The sequence below is a fragment of the Sarcophilus harrisii genome, chromosome 1, assembly GCF_902635505.1.
Source record: "Sarcophilus harrisii chromosome 1, mSarHar1.11, whole genome shotgun sequence".
In the NCBI taxonomy this organism is placed as follows: domain Eukaryota; kingdom Metazoa; phylum Chordata; class Mammalia; order Dasyuromorphia; family Dasyuridae; genus Sarcophilus; species Sarcophilus harrisii.
In genome coordinates this window covers 218923021-218942077 of record NC_045426.1, presented here as the reverse complement: position 1 = coordinate 218942077, position 19057 = coordinate 218923021, and the positions used below count along the sequence as shown (strand labels likewise).

General features: G+C 35.2%; 1 protein-coding gene across 4 annotated transcripts in view; it reads right to left on the bottom strand.

The window, feature by feature from the left end:
• Positions 1-9051: 9051 nt before the first annotated feature.
• Positions 9052-19057, bottom strand: part of GNE (glucosamine (UDP-N-acetyl)-2-epimerase/N-acetylmannosamine kinase) — a 75968-nt gene continuing 65962 nt past the window's right edge. For all 4 annotated transcript variants that reach the window (XM_012542687.3, XM_012542690.3, XM_012542688.3 and 1 more), the window contains exons 10-12: positions 16712-16894; positions 10116-10232; positions 9052-9854 (exon numbers count right to left, since the gene is read on the bottom strand). In XM_012542687.3, coding sequence (XP_012398141.1) covers positions 9619-9854; positions 10116-10232; positions 16712-16894 — 536 coding nt within the window. In that variant the 3' untranslated portion in view covers positions 9052-9618. The remainder of the gene's footprint in view (positions 9855-10115; positions 10233-16711; positions 16895-19057) is intronic.

Here is a 19057-nt window from a genome sequence, read left to right as displayed (position 1 = left end):
TGGGGAAATATAAATGAGACAATTTATTTTCTTTTTTTATTATTATTATAGCTTTTTATTGACAGAACATAGGCATGGGTAATTTTTTACAACATTGTCCCTTGCACTCACTTCTGTTCCAACTTTTCCCTTCCCTCTCTCCACTCCCTCCCCTAGATGGCAAGCAGTCTTAAGCATGTTAAACATGTTAAAGTATATCTTAAATACAATATATGTGTATGTATTTATAAAATTCTCTTGTTGCACAAGAAAAATCAGATTCAGAAGGTAAAAATAACCTGGGAAGAAAAACAAAAATGTAAGTAGTCCTCACTCATTTCCCAGTGTTCCTTCTCTGGGTGTAGCTGGTTCTGTCCATCATTGATCAATTGGAAACTGAATTGGATCTTTTCTTTGTTGAAGATATCCATGTCCATCAGAATTGATCATCATATAGTGTAATGGGCTGAGGTTTGAGTTGATGCACTGAGGTCCCAAGTACGTGAGGCTAAATAGTAATTGGGCTATACTCTATTAATATACATGATTGGATAAAGAATGGCCCCCCTCCCACTCTCCGAATAAGTCCTGATGTGTTGTATAGGAAATGACGATTTTGGTGGGTGGAGGCAGAGAGAGACAGGAAGAGAAGCTGGGAGAGATTGAGCCTGGGTTCAATACTCCTAGCTGCTGGTCATGTGGCTGCTGGTCTAACTAGCTTCTTGACTCAGCTGCACACATTGCTATTGCCCATTCTCTTCCACCTCCGATCTTTCTTCACTGAGAATAAAGACTGATGATTTTCCCCTAACCTGAATTCCTGACTCCGGCTGATGTTAAAATACGCGGTCTTCACAATATAGTATTGTTTTTGAAGTATATAATGATTCTCCTGGTTCTGCTCATTTCACTCAGCATCAGTTCATATAAGTCTCTCCAAGCCTCTCTGTATTCATCCTGCTGGTCATTTCTTACAGAACAATAATATTCCATAACATTCATATACCACAATTTACCCAACTATTCTCCAACTGATGGCCATCCATTCATTTTCCAGTTTCTAGCCACTACAAACAGAGCAACCACAAACATTTTGGCACATATAGGTCCCTTTCCCTTCTTTAGTATCTCTTTGGGGTATAAGCCCAGTAATAGCACTGCTGGAACAAAGGGTATGCACAGTTTGATAAATTTTTGGGCATAGTTCCAAATTGCTCTCCAGAATGGTTGGCTCCGTTCACAACTCCATCAACAATGCATCAGTGCCCCAGTTTTCCTGCATCACCTCCAACATTCATCATTATCTTTCCCTGTCATCTTAACAATCTGACAGGTGTGTAGTGGTATCTCAGAGTTGTCTTAATTTGCATTCTCTGATCAATAATGATTCAGAACACCCTTTTATATGAGTAGAAATAGTTTCAATTTCATCATCTGAAAATTGTCTGTTCATATCTTTTGACCATTTATCAATTGGAGAATGGCTTGATTTCTTATAAATTAGAGTCAGTTCTATTTTGAAGATAAGGCTTTTATCAGAACCTTTAGCTGTAAAAATGTTTTCCCACCTTGTTGCTTCCCTTCTAATCTTGTCTGCATTAGTTTTGTTTGTACAAAAGCCTTTTAATTTGATATAATCAAAATTTTCTATTTTGTGATCAATAATGATCTCTAGTTCTTCTTTGGTCACAAATTCCTTCCTCTTCCACAAGTCTGAGAGGTAAACTACCCTACGTTCCTCTAATTTATTTATAATCTCGTTCTTTATGCCTAAGTCATGAACCCATTTTGACTTTATCTTGGTTTGGTGTACAGTGTTAAGTGTGGGTCCATGCCTAGTTTCTGCCATATTAATTTCTGGTTTTCCAGCAGTTTTTGTCAAATAATGAATTCTTATCCCAAAAGTTGGGATCTTTGGGTTTGTCAAACACTAGATTGCTATAGTTATGGACTATTTTGTCTTGTGAACCTAACCTAGTCCACTGATCAATTAGTCTATTTCTTAGCCAATACCTAATGGTTTTGATGATTCACGCTTTATAATACAGTTTTAGATCAGGTACAGCTAGGATGCCTTCATTTTTTTTTCATTAGTTCTTTTGAAATTCTTGACCTTTTGTTCTTCCAGATGAATTTTGTTATTTTTTTCTAGGTCATTAAAATAATTTCTTGGGAGTCTGATTGGTATAGCACTAAATAAATAGATTAGCTTAGGTAGTATTGTCATCTTTATTATATTCGCTTGACCTATCCAGGAACATTCAATATTATTCTGATTGGTTAGATCTGACTTTGTGTGGAAAGTATTTTGTAGTTTTGCTCATATAATTCCTGACTTTCCTTTGGCAGATAGATTCCCAAATATTTTATGCTATTGACAGTTATTTTGAATGGAATTTCTCTTTGTATCTCTTGCTGTTGGATTTTGTTGGTGATGTATAAAAATGCTGAGGATTAATATGGATTTATTTTGTATCCTGCAACTTTGCTAAAGTTGTAGATTATTTCTAATACCTTTTTAGTAGAATCTTTGGGGTTCTTTAAGTATACCATCATATCATCTGCAAAGAGTGATAATTTGGTTTCCTCATTACCTATTCTAATTCCTTTAATCTCTTTCTCTTATTGCTGAAGCTAGCATTTCTAATATAATATTGAATAGTAATGGTGAGAGTGGGCAACCTTATTTCACTCCTGATCTTATTGGGAATGGTTCCAGTTTATCCCCATTATATATGATGTTTTCTGATGGTTTTTAAATAGATTCTCCTGACTATTTTAAGGAAAAGCCCATTTATTCCTATACTCTCAAGTGTTTTAATAGCAATGGATGTTGGATTTTATCAAATGCTTTTTCTGCATTTATTGAGATGATCATATGTTTTTTGTTAATTTGGTTATTGATATAGTCAATTATGCTAATAGCTTTCCTAATATTGAACCAGTCCTGCATTCCTGTCATAAATCCTACTTGGTCATGGTGTATTATCTTGGGGATGATTTTCTGTAATATTTCTGCTAATATTTTATTTAAGATTTTTGTATCAATACTCATTAGGGAGATTGGTCTATAATTTTGTTTTCAACCTACCTGGTTTAGGTATCAGTTCTATGTCTGTGTCATAAAAGGAATTTGGTAGGATTCCTTCAATCCCTATTTTTTCAAATACTTTATATAGCATTGGAGTTTATTGTTCTTTAAATGTTTGGTAGAAGTCACATGTAAATCCATCTGGTCCTGGGGATTTTTTCTTAGGGAGTTGATTAATAGCTTGTTCTATTTCTTTTTCTAAAATGGGACTGTTTAACCAATTTAGTTCTTCCTCTGTTAATCTGGGCAAGCTATAGTTTTGAAGGTATTCTTCCATTTCATTTAAATTATTGAATTTATTGGCATAAAATTGAGCAAAGTAACTCCTAATTATTGCTCTAAGTTCCTCCTCATTAGTGGCGAGTTTTCCTTTTTCATTTTTAAGACAACTTTGGTTTCCCTCTTTCCTTTTTACTAAGGGTTTATCTATTTTTTTTTTATAAAACCAACTCTTAGTTTTATTTATTAATTCAATAGTTTTTTTTACTTTAAATTTTATTAATCTCTCCTTTTATTTTTAGAATTTCAAGTTTAATATTTGACTGGGGTTTTTAATTTACTTTTCTAGCTTTTTTAGTTGCAAGCCCAATTCATTGACCTTCTCTTTCTCTATTTTATATGCAAGTAGGCCTCCATAGAGATATGAAATTTCCCTATTACCATTTTGGCTGCATTCCACACATTTTGGTATGATGTCTCATTATTGTCATTTTCTTGGCTAAAATTATTATGTCTATGATTTGTTGTTTCACCCAATCATTCTTTATTATGAGATTATTTAGTTTCCAATTATTTTTGGTCTATTTTCCTCTGGCTTTTTATTGAATGTAATTTTCATTGCATTGTGATCTAAAAAGGATGCATTTAAAGGATTTGCATTTCTGCATTTGAATTTGAGGTTTTTGTGTCCTAGTATATGGTCAATTTTTATATAGGTTCCATGAACTGCTGAGAAGAAAGTGTGCTCCTTTCTGTCACCATTTAGTTTTCTCCAAAGGTCTATCATATCTAACTTTTCTAGTATTCTATTTACCTCTTTGACTTCTTTCTTATTTGTTTTGTGGTTTGATTTATCTAATTCTGAGAGTGCAAGGTTGAGATCTCCCACTATTATAGTTTTGCTGTCTATTTCTTCATGCAGCTCTCTTAATTTCTCTTTTAAGAATTTAGATGCTACATCACTTGGTGTATATGTTTAATATTGATATTGCTTCATTATCTATGCTCCCCTTTAGCAAGATATACTGCCCTTCCTTATCTCTTTTAATTAGATCAATTTTTCCTTTTACTTGATCTGAGATCAGGATGGCTACCCTTGCTTTTTTGACTTCACCTGAGGCATAGTAGACTCTGCTCCAGCCTTTTACCTTTACTGTGTATGTATCGCCCTGCTCCAAGTGTATTTCCTGTAAACAACATATTGTAGGATTCTGACTTTTAATCCAGTCTGCTATCTGCTTCCACTTTATGGAAGAGTTTACCCCATTCACATTTATGGTGAAAATGACTAATTCTGTATTTCTTGCCATCTTATTAACCCCTGCTTATGCTTTTCTCCTTTTCTTCCCTTTTTCTCCCCTCTGCAGTATTAAACTTGTGAGCACCACTTGCCTCTCACAGTTCTCCCTTTTTAGGATCCCTCCCCCCACCTTGGAGTTCTTCCCCTTTTCTTACCCCTTTTCCTTACTATTTCTGTATTCCCTTCCATTTACCCTAATCCTTCCATTTTCGCTTTTCCCCTCCAACTTTTCAATGAGGTGGGAGAAGTTTCTCTGTAAACTGAATATGTCTAATATTTTTCTCTTTATGCCAATTCTGATGAGTAAATATTCTATGTTCATCACCCCTCCTTCTTACCCTTAGATATAATAGGTTTCCTTTGCCTCTTCATGAGATGTAGTGCCCCCACTTTACCCTTTTTCTGGTACAATTTCCTTTCCACCTTTAGATTCTTTTTTATATTATAACTGTAAAACCAAATTATACATGTGTTCTTTATGTATATTCATAATAGAAATATAGTTCCCAAGATTTCTTTTTACATTTTTAGGTTTCTTTTGAGTCCTATATTTGGAGATCAAACTTTTTGTTTAGTTCCATTTTTTTTCATCAGAAATAGATGAAATTCACCTATTTCATTGAATGTCCATCTTCTTCCCTGGAAAAAAATGCTCATTTTGGCTGGGTAAGTTATTCTTCACTGCATATCAAGTTCCTTACATTAGATTCCAGGCCCTTTGATCCTTTAATGTGGATGCTGCTAGATCCTGTATTATCCTTATTGTGGCTCCTCTCTATTTGAATTGATTTTTTCTAGCAGCTTGTAGTATTTTTAGCTTGGTCTAATAGTTCTGGAATTTAGCCACAATATTTCTTGGAGTTTTGATTTTGGGGTCTCTTTCAGTAGGTGATCAATGAATTCTTTCAATGTCTATTTTACCCTCTGTTTCTATAACATCTGGACAGTTCTCTTTGATGATTTCCTCGAAAATGGTGTCCAGGCTTTTTTTCATCATATTTTTCAGGGAGTCTAATAATTCTGAAATTGTCTCTCCTAGATCTATTTTCCAGCTCTGTTGTTTTCCCAAGAAGGTATTTGACTTTTTTTTCCCATTGTTTCATTTTTTTGGTTTTGTTTGACTGATTCTTGGTGTCTCCTTGAGTCATTCAATTCCATTTGTCCAATTCTGATTTTTAATGAATTATTTTCTTCACTCACTCTTTAAATTTCTTTTTCTAATTGTCCAATTTTTTAAGTGAGTTGTTTTGTTCTATGGAATTTTTTTCCATTTCACCAATTTTATTTTTTAGAAAGATATTTTCTTTTTCCAACTCACTAATTCTGTTTTTCAAGGATTTGATTTCTTTATTCACTCTATCTTTAAATGAGTGGGATGACTTATCCAGACCCTCTTGCCAAGCTTCCTTTTCCTTTTCCCATTTAGCTCTCTTGTGAGAGCCTTTTAAATTTCTTCTGTGAGAGTCTTGTGTGTTGAGAACCAGATCATATCCCGCTTTGGAATTCATCTGGAGACGGTCTGGTTTTAGTCTCCCTAGGGTTTGAAGTCTGCTCTCTATCTGTATAGAAGCTATCAATGGTTAAGGTCCGTTTAAATTTTTTGCTTATTTTGACAAAAAAGAATCAAAGAAAACAAACAAAAACAAATGCAGTCTGTTTTTTTTGGGGGTGGGAGAGGCTGGACAGTTTTACCGAGCTTCCTCTACAGACTGTGGGGGCAGCGGCAAGGCACTAGCAGGACAGCAATGGCTGCGCTGCATCTGAGCTCTGAGACACTGAGAGTGGGCTGAGTCACTCCGGGTGGGTGTAGCCAGGTCCCAAGAGACACTACCTTTTCAGGGTTATAGTCTTTACCCCCTGTGTTTATAACTTCTCTGCTGATCTACTGGTTTGCTGCCAGGGCAAAGTAGCCACACTGTGGTAAAGTTCTCTCCATTGAAATGGCTGAGATCACATCCCACCCCCCTTTAGTCTGCTCAGTGTGAGCTGCCTGCTGTGCTCTCGCTGCCTGCCTTCAGTCTGCGCCTGATCTAACTGTCCCCGCCTGTGAGCAAAACCAGATTTTTTCTGGTGAATTTTGAGGATATCTTCTGCTGGTAATGTATTTGTAGGCTTTTTCAGTCAAGTCCTAATTCCGAGGCTGTATTATGAAAAAAAGTAGTCTGAGAGCAAGAAGGAGCTTAAATAGATGTGTGTGTCCTCTCCACCATCTTGGCCAGAAGTCCCTATCATGTAAGTATTATGTAAATGCATAATCCCTTCCCTTCCCCCCTATACGATTTATAATGAGGAGGAAAACCCACCATCTTTTTTGATATAGCCCCTTATACTTATGGACAACTCATTTTAATTGTGTTAGTATTTTGGTCCTTTCTGAGATTATTAGATTATTATCTATGTTTAGTATTTTTCCCAGGACCAAGCAAAATGCTCTATACAAAAATTAATGATAGATTAATTAAATGTATGGGTATGTATGTTGAATAATCAAAGTAAACAATGAAGACAAGTAAATTAATACAAGTAAATACATGAGTCCCCTCAATTTCACAATGCTAAAATAAAACAATGTAGTTTCAAAAATAAACATTTCTGGACTACTTTATGATATTAGGATTTTTAAAATTGATCTCAGCCTAAATATTACACCAAACAAGATGTCTTCTTTTTGATACTTAAAAAAACCTCAAAACAGCAAGAAATATTTAGCTTTAGAGAAATAACATTTCAAATGTGACAAATGTAAAATATAAGTCATTACTGGAATGACTGGAATGAGGGAAAAAAAGAACAAGAAAACAGGATTGAAACAAGACTACATATAAAGAGTGTCATTTATTTAGAATTTAGGTCAGCCTATTAAAACAAAACTGGTCATATTAAAATAAATTAAATGCATTGTACAGATATTTTTAAAATAATGATATTTAAGAATAAATTAAATTGATCAGAATTAATGTACATATATGCATCGGAGCACTATTCAAAATCACTTTTGAATTCAATGTTTCTTATCTGTCAACTGTATTTGGCACATAATAAGCACTTAATAAATATTTGATTGACTAAATTAGACCTAATCATTTGGTGTATGCAGCAGGTATAAATTGCTCATGTTTTGCACAAATGGTGTCACTACTGGGTCTTCATTTCCAGTACAAAGCCACCATGGAATGTCATAAAAATAAGACCTAAGATTTTTCAAAGTACCATTTTATAATATCATCTAACTACATATTATTAAATATAAAACAAGATTAAAGGTAAAATATTATCTTCATTCAATACAGAAAACAGTACAGAACTGATAGGTTCAGACATTAACATTATCCTAAACTTGAAATAAACATAATTTGACAAAAAGTTTGCACTTATTAAAAAAATAAGAGAACTGATAAAATGCAAATAACTGTTTTATATATGTTATATTTAAAAAAACTAACTGATTTCCACAAGAGGGAAACTATTGGATTCACAAATCAGTTAGCTTTCTACTCTTCAAATCAATCATTTGTTTTAACCCAGATGTTATATTTTGAGAAAAACCATAATTCTAAGTGAAATGCCTCAATTTCACTCATTAAATGTACCAGCCCTCATTTCCATCACACTTTGTTTTGCATTTCTCTAATACATTTATTATGTATTTATCTTATTCCTCTATAAGACAGTGTTGTGTTTGACCTGAACTTTGTATTTGACACTCAGAATGCTCACGGGCCACATCTCCTTATTACCCAGACATTCTGGGAATGTCCATCTAATAAAACATTATTAGGCAGGTATAACATCGACCATATAACAATGCATTTTAAGCCTTGCAATTGATTTGGGAATTATATAGTTCATTAAATTATTTACCTCTCTGATGTTAATAGGAGATAAGTATATTCTCCAAGTAAAGATACAATCTTATTCCAAGTGCTACAAAAGTTGAGCCATCCCCAAACTGATGTTACATCTTCTCAATAAAAATTTCAAAGTGCTATAGAAACATAAGTATCATCATATGGATTTAGATCTGATTCACATAGATTTAGATCTGATTTCTTTTGTTGCTTTGTTACACTTAAAGTTTCAAATACTAAAATTGTGGCTGAAATGAACCACTGAGGCTCATGATTTCACAAAGTTATATAATTTGATGGACAAATTTCCATTTATTTTATATGACCCCGCCCAAAGATAGAGATAAAGGAGTCCAAAAAATTGAGGCAAATAAGGACTTAATTCTCAGGCTAGGCAGCATCTTGTTTTGTTGTGCTCACTGCAATCTAAGAAGGCAGAAACTTCCCTTCATACCTTATTTAAGTAATGCTCTTAATATACAATTAACTCACACAATCACACATGAACATTTCCCATGTTTCTTGAAACTTCATTTCATTTAAAAATACAATAAAAATAAACCACTAATATCTGATAATTTAAAAAATAAGTAAAAGAAAAAAGTTATTCAAAATTAATTTGTTTTGCTTGACTATACATAATTGTAATGAAGGCTTTGTGTGTTTTTTTTTTCCTTTTTTCCTTTTACATGAGGGCAAAGGGGAGAAAACAAATGTATGTAACTGAAAAACAAAAAAATTAGAAGGCAGGTCATATAAATTTTAAAGAAGAGATTTGTTGATTCAGAATTGCTTAAGCCTTAAGCAAGATTTTATTATACTAAAATATCTGAGGATAGCAGGTCTGAAAAGTAATGGGTTACCTACATCTATGCTACCATATCAAAATATAGAACTTAAAAAAGACATTATGGACTATGATATAAAAATGAGTCCAAATCTATTATGCTGCTTTCTTTGGCACAGAGAGAGGAGACTGGTTTCTAAATATTCTGAGATCTAGCTCTATAAATACAAGGACAATAAATGTAGACAAGAAATAGAAGGCAAGAACAAAGGTGCACATTTGTATGCCAAAATTACTGGTAGCTAAAATTATTCATTTAAAATTTCACTTTAAAAAGACAATCAACAGACTATTAAATTTAAGATCTTCCTTCAATTCCATAGCTCTAAGTCCATCACTGTACTCGGCGTGTGGTATAATCTAACACCATACTTGCAGCACCAAGCAAGGCAGGATCTACCAAGTCTGAAACAACAACATCCACAGTTTGAACTGAAAACAAAGCTTGTTGTCGGATCACATCTTTGACAATGTTAATGTAGTGACTTGCTAGGACTCCAGAGAGGATCACAAGCGAAGGATTCATTGTGTGAAGAATATTCACAACACCGAGGCCCAAAGCTGTCCCTGCTATAAAAAAAGCAAAATACCACAATTTTAAAAAATGCAAAGACAAAATCACAAGTTGATTTGAGAAACAAAAATAAATCATAGTCAAGAAATAGTAAAAAAAAAAATGTGAGAAATTCAAAGTTAGTTACAGAATCAAAACTGACTATTTCTTAAGGACATTAACTTGAATTTAAAAACCATGCCTTACACTTTATAAAAATATTAACTTGTGCAGCAATATTTTGAAGACCTTTCCCAATAAGATGTATAGCCTCTTACCTGTTCTAAGAATACTAGCAGCTTTTGCATTGCCAAGTTTAGCTGCCTGAATGAGATGATGAGCACTAACAGTTTCTTCTTTTTTCATTGACATTCCTTCCACTAAGAGAAGGTCTTCTATTTTGGGAGACACAAAAAAGAGAGGAGAAAGAGAGGGAAAAGAGAAAAGAAAAGAGAGTAGAAAAAAAGGTGGAAGGTGGGGATAAGAGAAAGCGAGAGACGGAGACAGAGAGAAGGAAGATATATAGTATTAATAAATCTGTAGTGACATCTTAAGATTGAATTGTCATTTTTCCACTTAAACTTAACCCTTTTTTCCTTTTATTATTAGTACTATCATCTTCCCAAGTATACAATTTATTACCTCTTTTAAAATTGAATTTTTATTGATGCCTTTTGTTGTTTTATCACATTCATTTCTGGATATATTCTTCCCTCCCTTATAATTCAGAAGGCCAATAAAAATTAGAAAAGAAAGGGGGAAAAAGGCAGTTCAGTAAAACCAATCAATACATCAACTACATCTATCAGTATAGGTAATATTACACACCCATAGTTCCCTACCTTTGTCCTGAAGGAGAGGAAATACATTTTCTTAGGTTTTCTTCAAGTGTAACTTGCCATTATAATTACACATCATCTGGTTTCAATGTATTATTACTTCTGTTTACATAGTATATATTGGTTTTTGAATTTTCAAAAAAATTATAAAAGTTTTGAATTCCAAATTCTCTCTCTCCCTGTAACCTTGGCCTCTACTTTGAAAAGGCAAGCAATATGACACCCATTAGCCAAAAAAGAAATAGGTTTTGCATGACTTCATATGTATATGTTGTACCAAAAAAAGGGCAAAAAAATAAAGTAAAAAACAATATGCTTCAAACTGTATATAGAATTCATTAGTTCTCTCTTTGGAGTGGATAGCATTTTTTTTATCATGAGAATCTTATAATTGTTTTCATCAGGGTAGCTAAGTCTTTCACAGTTGATCACCCTTACAATATTAATTACTATGCTGCTGCTCACTTTGTATCAGTTCATATATGTCTTCCCAGGTTCTTCTGAAAACATCCCCCTCATCATTTCTTACAGCACAATAATAACTCCATCACATTGTATATATTGTTGTGCTGTAAATGCTAACTGTAATCTGCATTAATTCATATAAATCCTTCTATGTTAGAGATAAAGGGAATTTTCCTTAAAATAATAAGCAGTGTCTATCTAAAACCTACATCAAGCATTATTTGTTATGGACAGAAGCTGGATGCATTCCCAATAAGATCGGGGTGAAACAAAGATGCCCTTTATCACCACTATTATTCAATATTGTACTAAAAATGTTGGCTTTAACAATAAGAAAATAAAAGGAAATTAAAGGAATTAGAATAGGCAATGAGGAAATAAAACTATCACTCTGTGCAGATGATATGATGATAAACTTAGAGAATACTAGAAAATCATCCAAAATCTACTTGAAACAATTCACAGCTTTAGCAAAGTTGCAGGATACAAAATAAAACCACATAAATCATCAGCATTTCTATATGTTACTAACAAAGCCCAATAGCAAGAGATAGAAAGAAAAATTCCATTTAAAATAACTGATGATAATATAAAAATATTTGGGAGTCTACATGTCAAGAGAAACTCAGGAACTATATGAACAAAATTGCAAAACACTTCTCAAACAAAGTAATATCTAATATCTGGAAAATATCAATTGCTTATGGATAGGCTGAGCTAATATAATAAAAAATGACAATTCTGCCTAAATTGGTCTACTTGTCAGGGCCATACTAGTCAAACTGCCAAAACATTGTTTTATAGAACTAGAAAAAATAATAAAATTCACCTGGAAGAACAAAAAAATCAAGAATATCAAGGGAATTATTGGGGGGAAAATACAAAGGATGGTGGCCTAGCAGTACCAGATCTAAAACTCTATTATAAAGCAGCAGTAGTCAAAACCATTTGGTACTGGCTAAGAAGTGGTGGATCAATGGAATATTCCCCTATACAACAAAATCATTATGGTAATCTAGTATTTGATAAACCCCCAAACTCTATCTTCTGGATATTCACTATTTCACAAAAATTTCTGGTAAAACTGGAAAATAATATGTCAGAAACTCAGCATGGACCTACATCTCACACACCATACCAAAATAAGGTAAAAATGGATACATGATTTGGGCATAAAGGTTGGTACTATAAGCAAATTAGGAAAGCAAGGGATAACTTACTTATCAGATCTTTGAGGAAGTAAACAACTTATGACCAAAGAAGAACTACAGAAATGTAAAATACAATTTTGATTACATTAAATTAAAAAGTTTTTGCACAAAGGAAACCAACAGAAACAAGATTAAAAGGAAGTACAAAGTTGGGGAAAAAATTTTTTTTTACAGCTAGTGTTTCTGATAAAGGTCTCCTTCTACAATATATAAAAGAAATGTGACATCATTCCCCAGTTGATAAATAGTCAAAGTATATGAAAAGCCAATTTTCAGATGATGAAATTCAATCCATCTATAATCACATGAAAAAATGCTCTAAATCAGTAGTGATTAGAAAAATGCAAATTAAAACAATTTTGAGGTACCACCTCACACCTCTCGGATTAGCTAAGATGACAGGAAAGATAATGATAAATGTTGGAGGGGATGAGGGAAAACTGGGACACTGATACATTGTTGGTGGAGTTGTGAACTGTTCCAACCATTCTGGAGAGCAATATGGAACTATGCCCAAAGGGCTATCAAACTGTGCATACCTTTGACCCCTATAGGGCCACTACTGAGTCTGTATTTCAAGGAAATCATAAAGGAGGGAAAAGGACCCACATGTGCAAATATTTCTTTGGATAGAAAATACCATCTACATCCAGAAAAAGAACTATGGAGATTGAATGTAAATCTCTTATGTTCACTTCTTTTTTATTTTTGGTTTTTTCCTCTCCCATAGTTTTTCCCTTTTGTTCTGATTTTTCTCTCCCAACATGATTTATGAAGAAATGTGTATGAAAACCATAAATAAATATAAATAATCCTATGCTTTTTTGAATTTTTCATACCCATCATTTATGTTACATAATTTATTACATTGTATGTAAATACAACATTTCTCTCTCTTCCTAATGATGGACACCTAATTTGTTTCCAATTCTTTGCTACCACAAAAATGCTGCTATGGGAAGTTTCTGGTTTTTTTACCTCAGGGATTTATTTAGCTTTTAACTTTAATGCTCCTCTTTCACTTTCCCCTAAAACTCCACATATAAAGTATATGGAAAAAATTCTGTCATTTGTACTTCCACAGTCTTTTGCATTTGACCCATTCTTTACTCCTATTGAAACAACCCCAATCCTAGTAAAATCCTCTCTTGTCCTCAACCAACTAGATTGTAAGTTCCTTAAGGACAGAGGCTATGAGGTTTTGATCATGTGTCTGACACTCAACAAATACTCAATAAATGCTTGTTTAATTAAATTAACTTGATTAGTTTAAGCCCTGATCTCTTGCCTACTACTCTACTATAACACTAATCTACTTGCCTCTTCTTCCTCAAATTTCTCCCAACTTAATGCCTGGCTCTTCTATGCCTCAAATTGGTACAGATATGTGATTTCATTGGCATAAGAAATTCCTAATAAAGAAGTTCCCTCTACTAATACAGATTGTCACCTGTTTTATAATTTATAATTTTAGTGATTTGCCCAGGATCATAAAGGCAGTATGTGTCAGGAATATGACTTGAACTCAAATCTTGTGGGTCTTCTGTCCACTATATTATATTGCCTTGATCCTTACTGTTAGCATGGAGAAAATACATCCAATGAAGCTCTGAATTGACAATCAGAAGACTTGGATGAATTAATGAAGAATTAAGTTAGCAGTGCCAGGAAAATAATATATACCATGACTACAATGATGTAAATGAAAAAATAAAATTAAACATTCTGTAATTATAATGACTTAACTAGATCTTAGAGAAGTTGAGAAAAGACAACTTCTCTTTGCAAAGGTATGGAACAATGGTTATGCAATATTACATACACTATAAGACAATTGATTTATATATTGATTGGTTTTGCTGAATTGCCACTTTTCCTTTTCTAATATTTGTTACAAGGGATGGCTTGTTGGATAGAGGGAGGTAGAAGGTGAATATTAAGAAATGAAGGTAATAAAAAAAATAAAATAGCAATCATTTTGTAAAGGCCTGAAAACTCCGAGCAGATGCACTTGGACAACCAAGCACTTACGGCTAATTACTTATTGGACAATACTCTGTTGGCATATGCTTGGAAAATGGCCCATTCCACTATTTGGTGCTGGCTCTATCTGTTGGTGTAGATAGAGAATTGTAAGAGGAAATTAGAGGGTGGAGTAAGACAAGTGAGAGTGACTTTTTGGCTGTGGGGAGAAAGAAAGAAGGTGTGTTCATTCCTGTGTCCATCCCTGACTGCTATCCCAAAAGACCAAGAACTTTTGCTTATCCAGCTATTTATCTAATCCAGCTGATTCTAAGGTATCCAAGGGTGCTAACTCGGTCTTCACATCATGCAAGTTTAAAAATAATAAAATATTGTTTCTGAGAAGACAATGTGGTGAAAATCAAGGAATGCCCTGATAACTAGCTAACTCATTTTCTAAGTAGAACTTTGGAATTGATTATAAATATCATATCAGTACAAATGCCGATTGTATTTTCCCCAAATCTGACTTGTAGAAAACCTGAATACAGTTTATAATTATGCTTTTAGATATAGATTAGATATTACTGATATCTCTAGTATCATCTGAAGCAATAGAAATAACTTATCAACTTGTATTCATTCTCAGAGGAGTCTATGTCATCATACATCTCTGCTGCTGTTACTGCCAGATAAGGGAGATGACTTTCACTTATAACTGGTCTACATCCCTATCCTAAGTTGCTTAGAATTAGGGATCTTATTGTAAAACCTTTCCATTTTCCCTCCCACATCTCAGGGGCTTGGGATGGGCATCTGAGGTGAGTAGCAGGAAGGGATCCCATGGCATTTTCTCCCAGGGCTGATATTGCAATTCACATTAGTACAAAGATGACCCCAGGACTTCTAAGTGTCATTGGCAACTATGAAGTCTGATGTCAAAGAGCAGAGAAGTGGGCAGAAGAATAATAGAGCATACACTAACTTGGCGTTAGAAGGGGAATAGTGAAGAAGGCAAAGAATGCAAAGGAGGCCCCAGGGGAAGTAAGTGTATGAAAGTTATATTTAATGTACTGAAATAATTTTAAGTCGCCATAAGGTAAGCTTAGTTGTTTATAGTGATGTCCACTCTTAATGTCTTCATGAAATGTTTTCAAAGAGAAGGAAAGGGGTCAGGTAGAAGTAGTGAATTATGGAACAGAGGCCTCTTTAGCCTTGATCACAAAGTGAGCTCCTCCCAGAGTGCAGGGAGGCAAGGACAAGTGAGAGTGACGGGTGGATGCTGGCTGCTGAAATCCCTGCTGGGAGAAGTTCTGGAAGGCATGAACTCTGCCTCTTTGGGGGAGCTTTTCATCAGTCTAAGAGTGGGGCTGCCCAACCCCCAAAAAGTCTAAGACTGGGCCACAGAGAGACAGCATAATGTGAGAAAGAAGTTCTACAAATTTCCAGTGTTAAAATATTTGGCCAAGTGCGGCAGAAATCATATGGCAAGAATTGCAAAATGCTGTGGACTCACAGAAAAGAAGGATGAAAAGGGGATGGTATATAAATATTAATTATTTCACCTTTTTCAGATACAAAGACTATTTGAGGGAAAATAGAAATGTCTACACATTTCTCACAAAGTATAATGCCTTACCATCTCAGGGCTCTTGATAAAATGCACTTTTTACATTTAATCTGGATGGGATGATAGAGTGATAGAGGAGGTAGGAAGAGGGGCCAAATGACAGCGACTCAGCTGTGAGGGCCTCCTTAAAGAAAGCCCACAACCAGAGGATGCAGTGGATAGCTTGTTGAGCAGGAAGACATGGATTCAAATCTAGCTTCAGACACTCCCTATGTGACTTGGCACGTCACTTAACTTTTGTATACCTCCACCATCAACTGTAAAATCAGGATAATAACGGCACCTATCTCCCAAGGCTGTAGAGAGGATCAAATGAGATAATATTTGTAAAGACTTAGCATAGTGCCTGGCACATTGACGGTACTATATAAATGCTAAATATTTTTGTTGTTGTTCTTCTGGGGGCAAAGATATCAGGAATTTAGAGACTGTGGCAGATATGGCCAGAAAATATGAAGCGCTAGGGTCTACTTTCATAAATATGAAACATTTACTTTGAAAAAATATAAAGATTTCTCCCAAAATTCATTGGTCTTTTTATATGGTAAATGTTTTTCATCACCCCAAAGAAAATATATTTTTAGGGTTAGATCTATATTGGAGCCATGGTGTTAGATAACTTGCATATAAGCTAATGCTTTAAAAAAAAAAAAAAAGAAAGAAAGAAAACAATAGTGTTGTTATCTTCCTATTTGGTTTCTATAATTTGAATTACTTATCTTTGCATACAAAAACCTTATGGTATTATTCCGCAGAAACTACCATACCATCGTGAAGTTTCTTAGCTTCTCTCTGTAAGGCCATCCCAGAGGCATAGGCCTCGATGCACCCATGATTCCCACATGAACAGTCAGGTCCATCCAAAGACACCACGAGGTGTCCGAGCTCAGCAGCACAAAAAGAGCTGCCATGTATCAGCTCATGCTGGTGAATGATACCACCACCAATACCTAAGGAGAGAGACAAAGGCATTCAGTCAGCATCCCCCACCTCAGCCCCAGGAATCCTGGCAGGTTTCAGAGGCTCCCTCTTTGGGCGCCTGGAACTCTCTGGGCTGGAGGCTCCTCTAATCTTGAGTCTCCATGGCCTTCCTCATAGGGGGCCCTCTGCTAAGGGAGACTGGCTAGCAGCTACCTCCTCATGCCTCTTACTCTGTTCTGTTCTGGGGCAGAGAACACTAACCACACTATCAGAATTCTGCCGAAAATGAAAGCAGAGTCTCGAAGCAAAAGGCTGAAGTTCCCTCCTGTGACTAAAGGGCACGAGCATCCCCTGCAGAGTTTATGACACCCGTTCTGGCTGTCCGGAGGCCTTTCCTGGATCAATGAGCTGTTACTGCAGTATAAGTCTCTGACTTATAACTGACCTCCGGGGGAAGGTTTCTGGTTTACTAAATTCTGGTTACTAAATAGGTCAGTCAGGCAAAGGTCAAACTGTCATTGATAAACACAGGCCCAGAACCATAGGCCCCTGGCCCTGGAGCCAGAAGGAATCTCGGAAAACAACTAATTCAAACCTTTCATGTTGCAGATGTACAAAAGACATGCATGAAGACCAGCCAGTAACAAAGCAAAAAGGCCACAGAGTGAGCAGAGGCGAGTATTTCTGAGGAATGGAGGGACTGGGAAAAACAAAAACTTTGTTGAAATGAAGCAAAGTTAAAGATGTGAGAAATTGTACTAGATATATGAAGCTCAGAAAACTGGTTCAAAACAAGCAGAGAAGTCAAGTACGTGGGAACCACCAGAGACTGAACAAAACTAGCTGATGGTAGTAAAAGAAGCTTATGGGCCACTAACATTAGAACTGTTTTTGTAGGAAATATTAACATAATAATTTTTTTTACTTTCTTTTTAAAAAACTTTTTATTTTCAAAACGTATGCATAGTTTTCAAAATTAACTCCTGCAAAACCTTATGTTTCAAATGTTTTCTCCCTCCCTTTCCCCTAATCCCTCCCCTAGATGGCAAGTAATCCAATATATGTTAAACATGTACAATTATTCTACACATATTTCCACAATTATCATGCTAGCATACTAATTTTCTATTCAGATATCATACCCATTGAAAATTAACAAGCTGCCAATTTACTTATAAATCAGGCTCTGGTTAAGTAGTATGCCAAATCACTAAGATTTTATTATTCTTAGATGGATCAACTTTTTATTCTACCTGTTAATCTGACTGGTTAGATAGATAGTACACTACAGGTAATCAACCAATAAATATGTACCTACTCTCTTCTAAGCACTAGGGATAGAGAAAGCAAAAGGAAACAATTCTCTGCCTCTAAGGAGCTTACTATCTATTAGGAGATCCAATTTATTCACAGGAAAGTAAATATAGCATATATTCCTTTCTACATTTCAATTTTCCCCATTAAAGATATATGTCTATGTCTCGTCTCTCCTCTCTCCCTCTTTCTCCCCTCCTCCCCATCTTATATCAAACTGGGAATCCATAACACTCTAGGATATGTTTCACACAAACACAGTTAAATTACACTTCTCCATTATCCCAACTAGTTTTGTTTTTGCTTTGCAGTTGAATTTTTGAACCTAGATGTCAGGGAGGGGCGATCATCTCCTTTTTAGTGCTTTCACCGCCTTTCCTGAGAAGTCAGGGAGGCTGTGATCACCTCCTTTTTGGTGCTTTCACCTCTTTCCCTGAAAAGTTAGGGAGGCTGTGATCACCTCCCCTTGGGGGCTCTGACCTCCCTGAGGAGTCAGGGATGGCATGACCACCTGTGTTCTAAAATAAAAGAAAGTGGGAGATGTAATGGGCTGAGGTTTGAGTTGATGCACTGAGGTCCCAAGTACATGAGGCTAAATAGTAATTGGGCTATACTCTATTAATATACATGATTGGATAAAGAATGGTCCCTGCCCACTCTCCGTGCAAGTCCTGATGTGTTGTATAGGAAATGACGATCTTGGTGGGTAGAGGCAGAGAGAGAGACAGGAAGAGAAGCTGGGAGAGATTGGGCCTGGGTTCGATACTCCTAGCTGCTGGTCGTGTGACTGCTGGTCTAGCTAGCTTCTTGACTCAGCTGCACACATTGCTATCGCCGATTCTCTTCCACCTCCAATCCTTCTTCACTGAGAATAAAGA